Source organism: Prionailurus bengalensis, chromosome C1, assembly GCF_016509475.1.
Source record: "Prionailurus bengalensis isolate Pbe53 chromosome C1, Fcat_Pben_1.1_paternal_pri, whole genome shotgun sequence".
Taxonomy (NCBI): Eukaryota; Metazoa; Chordata; class Mammalia; order Carnivora; family Felidae; genus Prionailurus; species Prionailurus bengalensis.
This window is the reverse complement of record NC_057345.1, coordinates 40068906-40082687: the sequence shown is the minus strand read 5'-3', so window position 1 is coordinate 40082687 and position 13782 is coordinate 40068906. Positions and strand designations below refer to the sequence as shown.

At 37.9% G+C, this 13782-nt stretch overlaps 1 protein-coding gene across 4 annotated transcripts in view; it reads right to left on the bottom strand.

Moving 5' to 3' along the window:
* ELAVL4 (ELAV like RNA binding protein 4) overlaps window positions 1-13782 on the bottom strand; it is a 146572-nt gene that overhangs the window by 92629 nt on the left and 40161 nt on the right. For 2 of the 4 annotated variants that reach the window (XM_043574940.1, XM_043574941.1), the window contains exon 1: window positions 517-635. The exons of 1 other annotated variant lie outside the window; for it this stretch is intronic. In XM_043574940.1, coding sequence (XP_043430875.1) covers window positions 517-564 — 48 coding nt within the window. In that variant the 5' untranslated portion in view covers window positions 565-635. Of the gene's footprint in view, window positions 1-516; window positions 637-13782 lie in introns of those variants that run through there. One more of the 4 variants, XM_043574936.1, reaches the window with a different exon arrangement.

Genomic DNA, 13782 nt, shown 5'->3' with positions numbered 1-13782 from the left:
GTGCCGCTGTATCCCTCTTACCATAAATGAGCAGTTTCTTGACTCATTAATAACAATTTCCCTTAAAAGAAGTAATCTCATATCAGTCAGCCCCTTGCCACCATGCACACATCCCAAAGGTTGCAGATATGTCAGCATCAGTCGCCGGCAGCCAGCTTTCCCACACAGAGTCCAGATGGACTGTACCAGAAGCCAATTCAGCGTTAATAACTACCTACTCCGCGCAGTGGAGAAGCCTTACGTGGCACAATGGGCTAGGAAACAGCAGCCGGCTGAAACTGCAAATAAAAAAGACAAACCAAATTCTCCAAAAGCACCAAAAGGAAGGAACAGAAAGGGAAGCGTGAATTGTATTCCTTGACTTCCATGAGAAGAAAAAAAAAAAAGAGAGAGAAAAAGAAAAAAGAGGAAAAAAAAAAAAAGAAAAAGAATCCTTCATAAACATAGGGGGAAAAAAATGAAGGGGGGGGGGGAGGGAAACAGATGCTGCCCAGAAAAAAAGTGACAAAATATTACCTCATTATTTAACAAAGCAGCATTAAGCGTCCTGCTGATTTCAAACATCTTGCCACAGATTTTGTTTTAAGAGAAACAGATAGAATCCTTTGCAAAGCACTCCGTCTGCAAAGGGTTCTTCAATTTTCTTGCGCGCCACGGAACAGTCAATATATTATTTCCCTAGAGTTCGCACATTAAAACCTCTAGTCAGTGAGCTGAATTTTCCCCTTATCTCACACACAGTAGACTCCTGTTATATGTACTGCTCTCTTTGCAAGAGCAGCCTGCCCCAAACATGGCTGGTGTTTAAACTACTCTTTAAAGTAACAGTTCACTATATAACCACCAGGTGGGTAGAGTGCACAGATTCAAATGAACCATCTTAAAGGATCGTGGTGTTCCCCCCCACCCCCGCCCCCGCCTTTTAGGTGTACAGTGTGACATGATAGGCATCGTGTCTTGTATCTCTCTGTATCTTGTCAAAATAAACAAATAAAATTCCTTCTCCTGACTTATAGGGAGGAAACAAAACACCATCACCAATTCTAATAAGAACTGTGAAGAATGAAACACAAACACGCTTTGTTTCATTCAGCAAAGGATGAACAAGGAAAATGCAATCAACACAGAGCAGGGCCGTGGGGGAGGGACCAAAAACTCCCTGGAAATATTTTCCTTTAGCAAAAAGAGAAGAATATTGACTCACGTGATAAAAACCCATCAAAAGTGAGCATATGGATGAATCACATATAAGATGGAGGAAAGAGTTTAAGGGTTGTACAACTTTTCTTCTGAGTAAAGCATGAGGTTATTTGATAGGGTCTTTTATGATAGGAAATAACTGAAAGCTTAAACATAAAGACACTGGAAAAAAAAACAGAAACAAAATCTTAAGCATCTCTTTTAAAAATACAATTATACCAATAGCTATAAATGACCACAAGAGCAAATGAATCATATCTCTCCTCAGTCCTATTCTTTTTCCCTAAGATCCACCTCAACGTGGAACATTTCTGTCCTGTGTTATTTTGGATGTATAGCTAACTTGGTGTCTCCTTTGTACAATTCTATTCCAATTAATTTGCTCCTCTGCCAGGAATAAATAGAATGTCCCAAGCTGAAAGCCCCAAGTGATGGAGGGTGGATGTTCAAAGATAAAGAATCACCTGGACATAAATAAATCTCATCCCTTATATTGTTATATGGCCTGATTTAAAGGAGGATATTATTAAAGAGCATGCATGCACTATTTTACGTTCTCTCGTATCTAAAAGAGAAACCAACACACACAGATACCTGGAATTTTGTTTTCTTGGCTGGACAAAATTAATGCCCTAGAACTTACACATCCTCTTGCAAACACAAATGTCGATACTAGTATTTTTCCAGCCCATCCAGGCAATATTTAGCCACATACAATAGTGACTGTCTCCTTCATGTTTAAGTCTAGGCTGCCTCGCTTAATACCATTTAACCTCCTCGCATATATTAAGTTTCAAGTGACAATTTTTAACTGGGGAATGAGAAGGAGTTGCTCTCATCAAATTCTGGTTGTATGAAATAAGCTAATTTGTACACTCACCATATGTCTTAAACACTAATTAAAAAATGTCACTTTCTTCAAACATTAAAATGTAATCAGCCTAGTAAATAAAATATTCCCGAGTTTTCTTGCCTTGGTGATAATTTAAAGAGTGTTTATCTCAAGGTAACCTCTCTATTTTGATTACCAGGAAAGGCTTTTGATTTGAAAAAAGAAAAAGGGAGATATTGGGGGCTTGGGGAGTGAGAAGAGTAAACCACAACTGTACGTAGTTACACAAAGGAAAATAAGATGAAGCGGGGTTTTAAGGACCATAGTCTTGTTACCCTAAGGCAAATCCAGCCAATCAATACCACCCATTGACGGTCTACCATCTGCCATGCTACCCAGCGATGTGGCTAAACAGACCTGTTCCATATGACCGTAGCCGGCTCATTTTCAGTCGATTAGGGCAGTTCCAGAGCATTCACGTGCAATAGCACAAAACTCCAAGTCTGACTGAGCCTCTCTCTTCACACCAGTCCCTCCCAGCACAGCTGCAGACTTTTTTCCTCCTGTTCTGGGTATCTGGATTATCTCTTCTTGCACCTCAATTGAATTAGCAAAATAGGGTGGGAAGGTAGAACAAATAGACACACACACACACACACACACACACACACACACACACACACACAATTGCTGGCCCTTCTTCACTGTCATGCAGAAATCAGGAATTCCACGTGCTCTGTCCTAATATGATTATGGCACACCATTTAAATAGCATCATCAGTGACTATGACCTGACATTTTCCTGTAGTGCTTGCTATTTCTTGTTATCTTCTCCCTCTTCCCTTGAAAAATAGACCCAAAACTGTTGGCATTTCTTCCTTTGGAGAAAATACAATCAGTATGCCCAGACAATGGTATACTCTATTTAAGGGCTTTGGATAAAATTTAAAGCCTAATTTTCCTTTGATGAATTGTGGCACTGGTTTTGTCTTTCTTTTTCCTGTTAAAAACATTAAATCAAATTTTATAGGAAAATGGAAACATACCATAGAGGCAAGAAAAATGCACCAGACTGACATGGAGTCCTGGAATTCACTGTCGATGTTCTCTTAGAGATATATGACCTGACCGTATGATGCTTTTCTCTTTCCTAAGTAGTTTTGTCTACTATGGATTGCAGGAAAGAGCTACAAGAATGCTCCTGTGTAGAAAAATGTGACAAATGGATGTCTAGTCCACTTAAATTGCCTAGAGTTCACCTGTGCAGGTAAACCAACCTCTGGGTTGATTCACACTTGATCTTCCCATTTTCTTTCCATTCCTATGCCTTATGCTAGAAAAGCAGCTGAAAGCAGATTTCTTTTCAGAATTAAGGTACGCTTTTTCAAAAGTGCCTTTGACCATTCCCTTAAAGCACTAGGATGTCTTTCTGGGAAAGAAAATTTAAAGGACAGGAAAACTGCCTTACTTACAAAATTCTGAAAAAGGTAAATACACATTTATCAAAAAAAATCTAATTTAGGTGGAGTCCCTGTCTGGACTTTTCACTGTTATATTCTTCATCACAGCCTAAGAAAACTCAACAGGGTCAATGTGCAAACACACAGAGATTTCTGAAGATCCCTGCATTAAAGGATTTCCATTTCAGCTCAGATGAGCTTCACTAAAAATAATAAAAAAAGAAACAAACAAAATACCCTCATGTAAATATAAATCTTTACAAATCAAAGGCCACTGAACAGATAAATATGGAATAGCCATACCATCAAAAGATTCAGTGTTTAACCAGATTAATACAGTTTAGAAAATAATTCAACACAAGAGTTTTTTCAAAAAAAATTCTGGACTCATAATTCTGCAACTACAAATAAAGAAAAAATGTATAGTACCGTAAAAAAGTATTGTAGAAGAAGGAGGAGGGGGAGAAGGAGAAGGAAGGGAAGATGAGAAGAGGAGAGGGAGGAGAAGAAGAAATAAAATAATAGGACTTACAAAGTACAAATAAAAACTGTTTTTTACCAGCAGTCTATTGTATACTGAACACTACACTAGGCACTTGATATGCACAATTTCACACAACATCATAGGAATCACAACGGTTATATCTAAGCATTCTTCTAGAAAGGTGTTTTCCTTATCTAAAAGTAAGACTTCCTCTCCATCACTTCATAGAAGAATATGCTTAATAAATATCTGTTGAATGAATGAGGAAGATGGATACAGACTAGAAGAGAAAGAAAAAGATGTAATTTTTTCTCATCTAAAAGTGACCAAGAGATTTCTTTGTGAAGTGCTTCTAACTAAACATGTCCTCAAAATGTATCTCATTTAGCCTGTCATTATGACCAGGCTATAAATCTGAAGTGAGTGAGACAAAGGATTAAAGCTGGAAAGCAAAAAATTTTAGCAGGTAGGATGAGTACCTGATTCAGACCTAATTCTCTACTTCTTCCAAATCTGGCAAAATTCCTTACATACAGTAGCTGCTTAGCAAACATCGGTTGGATGAACTCTGATGTCCTGAACCCCTTACAGGACAGAGCTAAAGCTGGAAAGCAAAACATTTTAGCAGGTAGGATGAGTACCTGATTCAGACCTAATTCTTTACTTCTTCCAAATCTGGCAAAATTCCTTACATACAGTAGCTGCTCAGCAAACATCGGTTGGATGAACTCTGATGTCCTGAGCCCCTTACAGGACAGAGCCAGGCTCCAGGCAACACTCAATTATGAGGAAGGAATAAAGATCAACGATTCCATTCAACATCATCTCAAAAACTATCCCAAGGCCTATTTCATGTGATTCAACTAGCAGGCACTAAACACCATCTTAGGGAAAAAGATATGCTAGGCTGCCTAAGCCTCAGTTTCCTCACCTGTAAAATGGGCACAGTAATACTTCCCTTAAGGTTTGTTGCCAAGACTAAAACAGATAGGCTTGGTAGGGGCAGTACTCTATATGGTACTTGTTATTAATATGGAAAATAAGGAAAACTGTATGAATTAGTACCTAGCTATAATTCAGTCTTGCTGAGGAAGATACAATTCAAAGACTCTCAAAAACATTTAGAGAATAATAAGACAATAATAACTAAGAAAGGCTGAATGGGCTGTTCCAGTTCTAACCAAAATGTCTGCTGCAGATTAGGACTTAGTCCAATAGGTAAAGTTCAGGGCTAAATTCTGAGTGTGAAGAATAAAAAGAAATACAAGTCATAATTCCCACCTTCAAGAAGCTTACAGTTGGGTTGGGAAAGAAACATTCATATTTATGCATGAATCTTGATAGTGTAAGGAATAGAAAAAGAATAGTATCAAAACAAAATACTGAAGGATAGTTGATGGTGAGGATGCCTTCTGCATTGATGAGGAAAGCCTTCAGGGGAGAAGCTGGAACTAATACTAGGCTTAAAGAATGATAGGATTTGTCTAGGAAAATTCCAGATATTTTATATAATAACAAAGGTGGGGGGTATGGAAGGAAGGGGATATTGGCAGCCAGCTCATTGTAGCTAGACCCCCTCTGAGGTTTCCTCTAAATCTATTCCAATCTCTTCCATATTTTTAAAGTTATAAAAAGAGGAATATTATGATATAACTGTGGGAGAGCAGGCCTTTTATTCAGTAAGTACTTTCATAAAAAGAATAGGAATTAATAGTTACGGCACATCTACTCTGTGTCCAACATTGCACTAGACACTTTGCCTATAAATCTCATTTAATCTCATAACTCTGAGATTTCCAATAGGGAAACTAAACATTAGGGAATTTAAATGATTTGCTCAAGATCACACAGCTAGTAAGAGGCATATTTATACATATCCAATCTCAATCCACACTCTTCACTATAAATACTACCTTATATAGAAGAGTGTAGATCTAGAGAAATTTAAGTCTTATTCTCTATGTTATTATATATTCAGAAACTAACATTCAAAGTAATGTCATTGATATCTGCTGACAGTATAACAATAACAGTAAAAAACCAAACCAAACCCAAGAACAAAAAACCTAACCTATGCTGGCAATTTCAGTATTCTGCCACCAGGTGATGATAGAATCCTGGTCCTATGAGAATTACCAAGGTCATGTTTTTGCCTGCTATAATTTTGTGTGTGTGCTATTCCTTCCTCCATCTCTGGTAGTGGAGGAAAGAGTGCCTGATCCTCAGATGGACTTGTCTACTAAAGCCCCAAGACATTAATCTTTCCAAATATTTTCCGAATTTTATCAAAAATTCAACTCTGAGCATAATTCTAAATGTCAACAATTTTCAAAACAATTTTATTACAGATTGTATTCAATGAATAATAGTTCTTTTTTATTTTCACACTCTACTGTGAGCTTGCAGGGTAGAAATTGCATGTTGTTTGCCTTATCATCCCAGCACGAAGAACGTCAGTACCTAGAACATAGTGGGCACTCGGTAAAAGAACAGAAATAATTGGTTCCAAATATTTTAGAAAAACTTTAAAACCAAATGCTTAGGACACAATTGTTTCGTACTTTATTCATTAATAAACAACTTTCTCTTTCAAGTCACCCTTAATGCAGAGTTATTATAAAAAGCCCTTTCCTGAGGTTGCTCATCAGCAGCTGCATTTCTCTCAGTGGTCAGGTACTTCCTTCTGCCTTAGGAACAGTCTACATTCATTATAAGCCCTGCCCTGCACAGCAGTCTTGTTTACCTTTTCACCCTTTTTATGCCCAAGAAAGTTGCTTCCATTCTCTGTGGGAGATGAAGAAAAACCATGAAAAACAAGAGAGGCATGCTATATACCTGTCAGAAAGAGGCAACTCTCCACTTGACCCTTTTTAGTTCTCTTCTCTGACTCTGAAGCTGGGGGAATGATTTAACTACTTTTAAGCAGAAGAGTAAAGTTGCACATTAGTGCTGAGTAGCTCATTTCCCTTAGCAACCCCTTAGCAACAGCAGCTTCAAGTTCAAAATACCTCCTTGAAAAGGATCACATCTTTAATGAAGATGAGTATTTTTTTTAATGTAAGGTTTTTGAACAGATGTTTTAACATTACAGCCCCCAAAGCCTTGTAGGCTACAGATATCTATTTCACGCTAACTTTTCTTTATGATATTATGTGGTAACCATAATGATGCTGGGCTCCTGTGAAATTTCAGTCTCTGGAAAAGCCCTGGTCTTACTCTGAAATTATTCACAAATACATAACTTTTATTTTATCAAGTCACCATTAATCCTAGGTTATTACAGAAATTATACTTAAGTTCTTTAAAAAGGGTTACTGATATTGACCTCACTATTCGGTTTGCTCCCTACTGAGAACAGTGAACAACTTAAATCACAGTTTTTAAAACCTACATCAGGGTTTTACAAACTATATTTATTATATGTAACCTAAGATTCTATGGACAGTTTAAAGAAAAATATAAAAAGAAAATTCCAACTTTACAAACAGGTACTTACTGATTTTATTATTCAATACTTACTTTGTTTACTTCATTGTCTATAAACTGGATGATGGGATATCGAATAATCATCACATTTAATTGTTTTTACATTGTCAGTGAAATGAGAAGGCTTGCAAAAGGTTTTGCTAACCATCAAGAACCCTTAGGGATATAAAATGTTCATGTCATATATGTTATGCCTATCATTAAAACTTTTATCTTGTTCAAAAATTTTGAAGCTCTTTTGTCATCTTAAAGTTTTCATAATTCAAATAATATATAAACTTCTGGCTTGAAATTTGTTTATTGTCTATTAGCACATGGGTCCCTCGGGGCACAAAATGCACAAGGGCTTAGAACAATGAACATCTTCACTATTGATCTACGTGTGCCAATTCCATGATGTGGACAGAGAAAAGACGTATTTTTACTTGGTATCAGTAGATAACAAAACCGTACCATTCACCTGACATGAAGTTTTATATGTTTCCACGTGTCAGGGTGTTACTGAAGGACGTGCCTAGAGCAATGACCTTTATACACAGTAGGTGCTTGATGTGTGTTCCTGAAAGTAAGATCCATTTTAAATCACTAGGGAATATACAAGAAGGAGCCAGAAGACCTCAAGGCCAGTTCCATCTCTACCACTAATAATTCTATGACCTTGGGCAAATCACTCTCCTCTTTGGACCAGAATCTTCTTGATTAAATAAGAACTGAAACTAGGCGATTTCTGAAGTCCCTGCCAGCTCTAATATGTCAGAGTCTATAAATAAATAGTTTTTAATTAGCAAACAAAATTTTTGGTAAGGTTAACTCAGATTTTCAACTGACATTAAAGTGTAAGAATGCTGGCTAAAGGGAAGTGAAGCTTTTGAGGATTTTAAAATCTGTCTCAAATGAAGAGCCAGGTTGGTATTATGTTCCTCCGATATCCAGTCTGGTGACCAAAGTTATTTTAATAAAATACAGAACTAGAGACAGTTGGTTAAAATCATTAAACTTGCAAGCTTTGACCTGGACCTTGATCAAGTTTAAAGATTCTCTTTGAGTTTTAGTGTCATCATGTTCAAAATGGGACAATAATAATGCCTAAGGTGTGAGGCTTAAGTGAAAAAATACACATAAAGCATGTATTATTATAGGGTATAGGAAATGCTGTTACATACTCAAAGATGCTAAATATTTTTAGTATTAGGTAGAAACACATGAAATTGTTTTTTTAGATTAAACAGAATCAAATACTGTCACTTCTATTTTGCTCAAGCTATGTTTTTTTCTTCTCCTGCCTAAAACACCTTCCATGATCCTCACTGCTTATATCAAGTCCAATTATTCAGTATGGAATTCAAGGCTCTTTGCAATCTGGTCTTCATTTAAGCTTTCTGAGTCCTTTGGGACATTCCCTCCCATACATACAGCTCTAGACATGCCAGTCTATTCTCCCATGTTGCTTGGCCCTTCTACCTCATGCCTTTGTTCCTGCTATTTCTTCCATGTGAAATGCATTCTCTCCCTGGAAAATCACATTCATCCTTCAAGGCTTCAACCTCACAAAGCAAAATGATCTGATTCATTATTTGAGCTTTTATAGCAGCTTATTCTTCCTGCCTCCACCATCACAGTTGTTTACAGGTCTGTTTCCCTGAGCTGCTTTCAAGATACTCCAGGGTGGGGCACCTGGGTGGCTCAGTTAGCTAAGGTTCTGACTCTTGATTTCAGCTCAGGTCATGACCTCACAGTTCCTGGAATTGAGCCCTGCATACGCCTTTGCGCTGTTAATGTGGAGCCTGTTTGGGATTCTCTCTCCCTTTCTCTCTGCCCCTCTCCTGCTCACACACAGGTACATGCACACTCTCTCAAAATAAATAAACTAAAAAAAGAAACAAAAAGATACTCCAGGGCAAGGGCTGTTCTTATGTGTCTTTGTTTCCCTCCAGTTGAGCGCATTGGCTGTCTTGTAGTTTGTGCTCAGTAAATATCTGCTAAAGTAAAATGAACATAATCACATGGCAGGTTAAAATAGAGTTTCTCTTAGGGGCGCCTGGGTGGCTCAGTTGGTTAAGGGTTGGACTTTGGCTCGGGTCATGATCTCACGAGTTCGTGAGTTTGAGCCTTGCACAGGACTTTCTGCTATCAGCAGAGCCTGCTTCGGATCCTCTGTCCCCCTCTCTCTCTGCCCCTCCCCTGCTTGCATTCTCTCTCTCAAAAATAAACATTAAAAAGGAAATGGTTTGTCTTAGAAATAAGTCAATCAGAGAATGATAAATATCATATGATTTCACTCGTATGTGGAATTTAAGAAACAAAACGGATGAACATAGGGGAAGGGAAGGAAAAGTAAGATAAAAACAGAGAGGGAGGCAAACCATTAAAGAGACTCTTAAATACAGAGAACAAACAGAGTTGCTGAAGGGGTGCTGGGTGGGGGGTAGGGCTGAGTGGGTGATGGGCATTAGGAGGGCACTTGTTGGGATGAGCACTGGGTGTTATATGTAAGTGATGAACCACCAAATTCTATTCCTGAAATCATTATTACACTATATGTTAACTAACCTGGATTTAAATAAAATTTAAAAAATGAAAAAAAAAATAGATGAGTACCAAAGAGGACTCCAAAAAAACCTGAACTTTTGGAATCCACCCCTCCAGAGAACCGTTTTTTTTTTTATGTGAGAAATCTCTACCAAAGTAAGGTCTTTATCCCTCTGGAAATCCTCAAATGACTAAAATCAGAAACTCTAAAGTGGAAGTTATTCTTCAGGACAAATCCATCGAGCTGAAGCCATGAGCCTTCAACAAAGACCACTGTCTTACTACTAGAGATGGCAATGCTCTGTCTGCGACCTCATTTAATGGCTATTATATGAGAGTTTGCACACTGAATCTGTGCTTCCATAGCTGGAGAAGTACCAGTTGCAGAGAACTCCAATAAGTCTTGGATGATGTGAAAGGCATGGAAAAGAGGAGGATACTTCAGCAGCCTGGAGTGTGAATTCATCATTTGCCCACATTACCATGCTCTACACAATCAGGACTCTGGAAGAACTCTAGGATGTGCAAGTGCTTGAGAGAATTAATAACGTATTCTAAATATTCTTTAATGTTACTGCCTATATGAATAATAACAGTTAATATTTAATGTGTGTATGTATATGTATGCAGGTATGAAATTACATCATTATGGATATGTGTATGTATATACATTTGTATATATGTATGTATATATATAATTTGTATATATAATATATATGTATAATTAGTTTAAAAGGAGAGTCAAGAGTCAACACTTCTGCACTATAGGAGTAGCAGGCTATTTAGCTGGTTTGTAACTCCAGAGGATTTACTTTCAAGGGTTTTTTTCCAAGTAAGTGATTTTTATCTAAGTAAAAGCTTATTAGAATTCTTAATATATAAACAAATAAAACAGTACTGCTCTCATGGTTGGGAAAAGAGTGGGTCCCACTAAACCAATATAGTCTAGTCTAAATCTAGTCTTGTCCAGTCTATAGTGCAGTAGGAAAAAAGTTAATTGGGAATCAAAAGACCTGGATTCTAGCACCAATGAGACCACCCTTAGGCCCAAGCCTCCTCCTCTAGTACATCTAATTCAAAGCATTTGGTAATTGCTATCCAAAATTACAAGCATAATGCCTCAGTTTCTGGGGTTTCTCAAGCACACAGGATAAAAGTGCTTACTCCTCTCCTACTTTCTACCTACCTTAAATCTCCCCAGTTAATCTGTTTCCCAATCATTCTTCAATTACACAAAGTTCAACAATGGTGTAACAATGGTGACAGTGAGGACACACAAGGTTAACAACACAGGTTTCACAAGTACCCAGAGCGGGCTTAGAAAATAGACCTGGTATCTTGCTCTTGTCCTTCAAGATATCTCTCTCTAGTCAAGAAAAGTTATCTGTAAGCTTCTCAAGAGTCCTGAGAACCACTTAGTTGTGTAGATCTATCTCCTTAACTTTTCTTATACCCACTGCTATTTGCTTGATTCAAATCTCTGTATCTCTCTCCTAGATTTTTATCAACATATCCTTACCTCCAATTTTGACTGAACCCCATTAGCCAGACACACTGACCTTTCTAAAATTCCATTTTAACCACATTGCTTCCTTGATTAATATTAATCAAAGTCCATCCCTCTTCTGCTGAGATTTCCAGTGAAGGTGTGTCAGCAGACCTCTAACTGTACATGTTGATAGGACATTGTTTCATAACACAAATGTATATAAGTTCAAAGTCTTCTCTTGCATGTCTGTTTCTCCTACTAAGCTTGAACTCCTTAAAGGGTGGGGAACATATATTATTCATAATAAATTATGGATGAATAGATTAACAAATGAAACTTTCCCTAAACAAAGCTTCCAAATAGTTGCTTTTCTCCTTTTTAAGCTGCAGAGAGCTATAGGTAGCTTTCCTCCATTTGCAAAGTGGCTTTACATAACAACTACTATCTACTGAGCACTTACTATGTCAGGAATTAGTATTAGCTCTTTACATGTATTAACTCACTTAATATCACAATAATCCTATAAAGTAGGTACTGTGATTGTTAACCCTACATTGACAGATAAAGACAACTAATGAGGACAGAGAGAGGTTAAATAATATACATTGACTCATTATAACCATTCAACAAACATTCAGAGTGTTTACTGTGCTATTTTCACAATCATCTATTAGCAGGAAAGAATATGTACAATCATCACTTTAAAATAAAGGCAAAACCATGCCTTGTTCATCCTTAGGGGTCCCTAGAGTACCCAGAAGAGAATCACATTCAATAAATATCTGCTGAATAAGAACTGAATTAGTGCCTCTGAAATCTAGTAGTGGGCCCTTCTACATCAACTACTTTTCTTGACTGATGCTTAAGACAAAGGACCTCTCCTTCTTTTGGTTGAATTCAGACACTTTTTAGAGTGCAAGGAGGCTCTATTAATAATTACACCAAGACAACAGGCATAAACCAGCACTGTCCAAGGACAAGAAATCCCACTGATATCCATACTCTTCAAGAATCCCTTCTGGAATTATATTTAGGGAAATAACTTAGGTAAATAAAGATGCACACTTATGTATGTATCTTTGTATGAGCTATTCTCTGTCTGGAACACAATACCTCCCTTCTTCTTCTGCTTAGTGAACCCCTACTCATCCTGCAAAATAAAGTTAAAGTATTAATTCCCACTAATTCATTCAGCAAATATTTACTAAGCACCTACTATGTGCCAGACACTAAAGAATTAACATTAAAGAAGGCACACAAACCCCCTGCCTTGAGAGTTTACACTGAACTGAGGGCAGACAATAAAGCTTCCCAAATTTCCTCAGAAAGAATTAGTAGTTTCTTTTTTGACTTCTCATAGAACTTGTTCTCCAGATTACTCCATTCCTCATGGAATTGCAATGGCTGCCTTCCATTCAAGACTGTGAGCTCTTGGGGCCTCTAGGTGGCTCAGTCGGTTACTAAGTGTCCAATTTTGTAACCGACTTCATCCAACTCAGGTCATGATCTTGCAGTTGGTGGGTTTGAGTCCCACGTTGGGCTCTATGCTGACAGCTCAGAGCCTGGAGCCTGCTTCAGATCCTGGTTCTCCCTCTCTCTCTTCTCCTCTCCCACTCGTGCTCTCTCTCTCTCTCTCTCACTCAAAAATGCATAAATGTTAAAAAAAAATCAAAGAAAAAAAGACTGTGAGCTCTTTGAGAAACAACCCGTCTTTGTCTATGTGCCCCAGGACTGACACAGTGCTGGGTTACCCAACTGAACTGAAGTCCACATGCTTTCCTTCTCACGATGCCATAGCTACTAACATTCCCTTGAGCTCACTGCTTGATTGCTGAACATTTTAAAAACACCAAGCAATCTCTTGGCATCCACAAAATACTGTTCTTAGCACTGGGATGGCAATGTGGCAAGAATGTGATATGGTTCAGGATCTTTGAGCATTTATAATCAGACTTGGGGGGCCAGGTTTATTGATGACAACAGGGACAGAACAAGACAAGATGGTACATAATCAAGAACAAGACGGTACATAATCAAGGACTCGATTGTGTGGATCAGACTCAAAACATTCCCTAAGTTCTGAGAATTGAGATGTCAACAAGGGACCCAGAAACTAGGGTGAACACAAGTATTAGAGAACATCAACCTTCACTTTAGCCCAGCAATGTGGCCAGGCTGCCCCCTGGGGTTTACCACTTTCCAAAACCATCCCCAAATATGCCAGGATATCCTTACATGGATCACACACATTCTCTTAAGCTTCTATGCTTTTGCACAAGCTTGTGCCCTAACTGGGATGCCT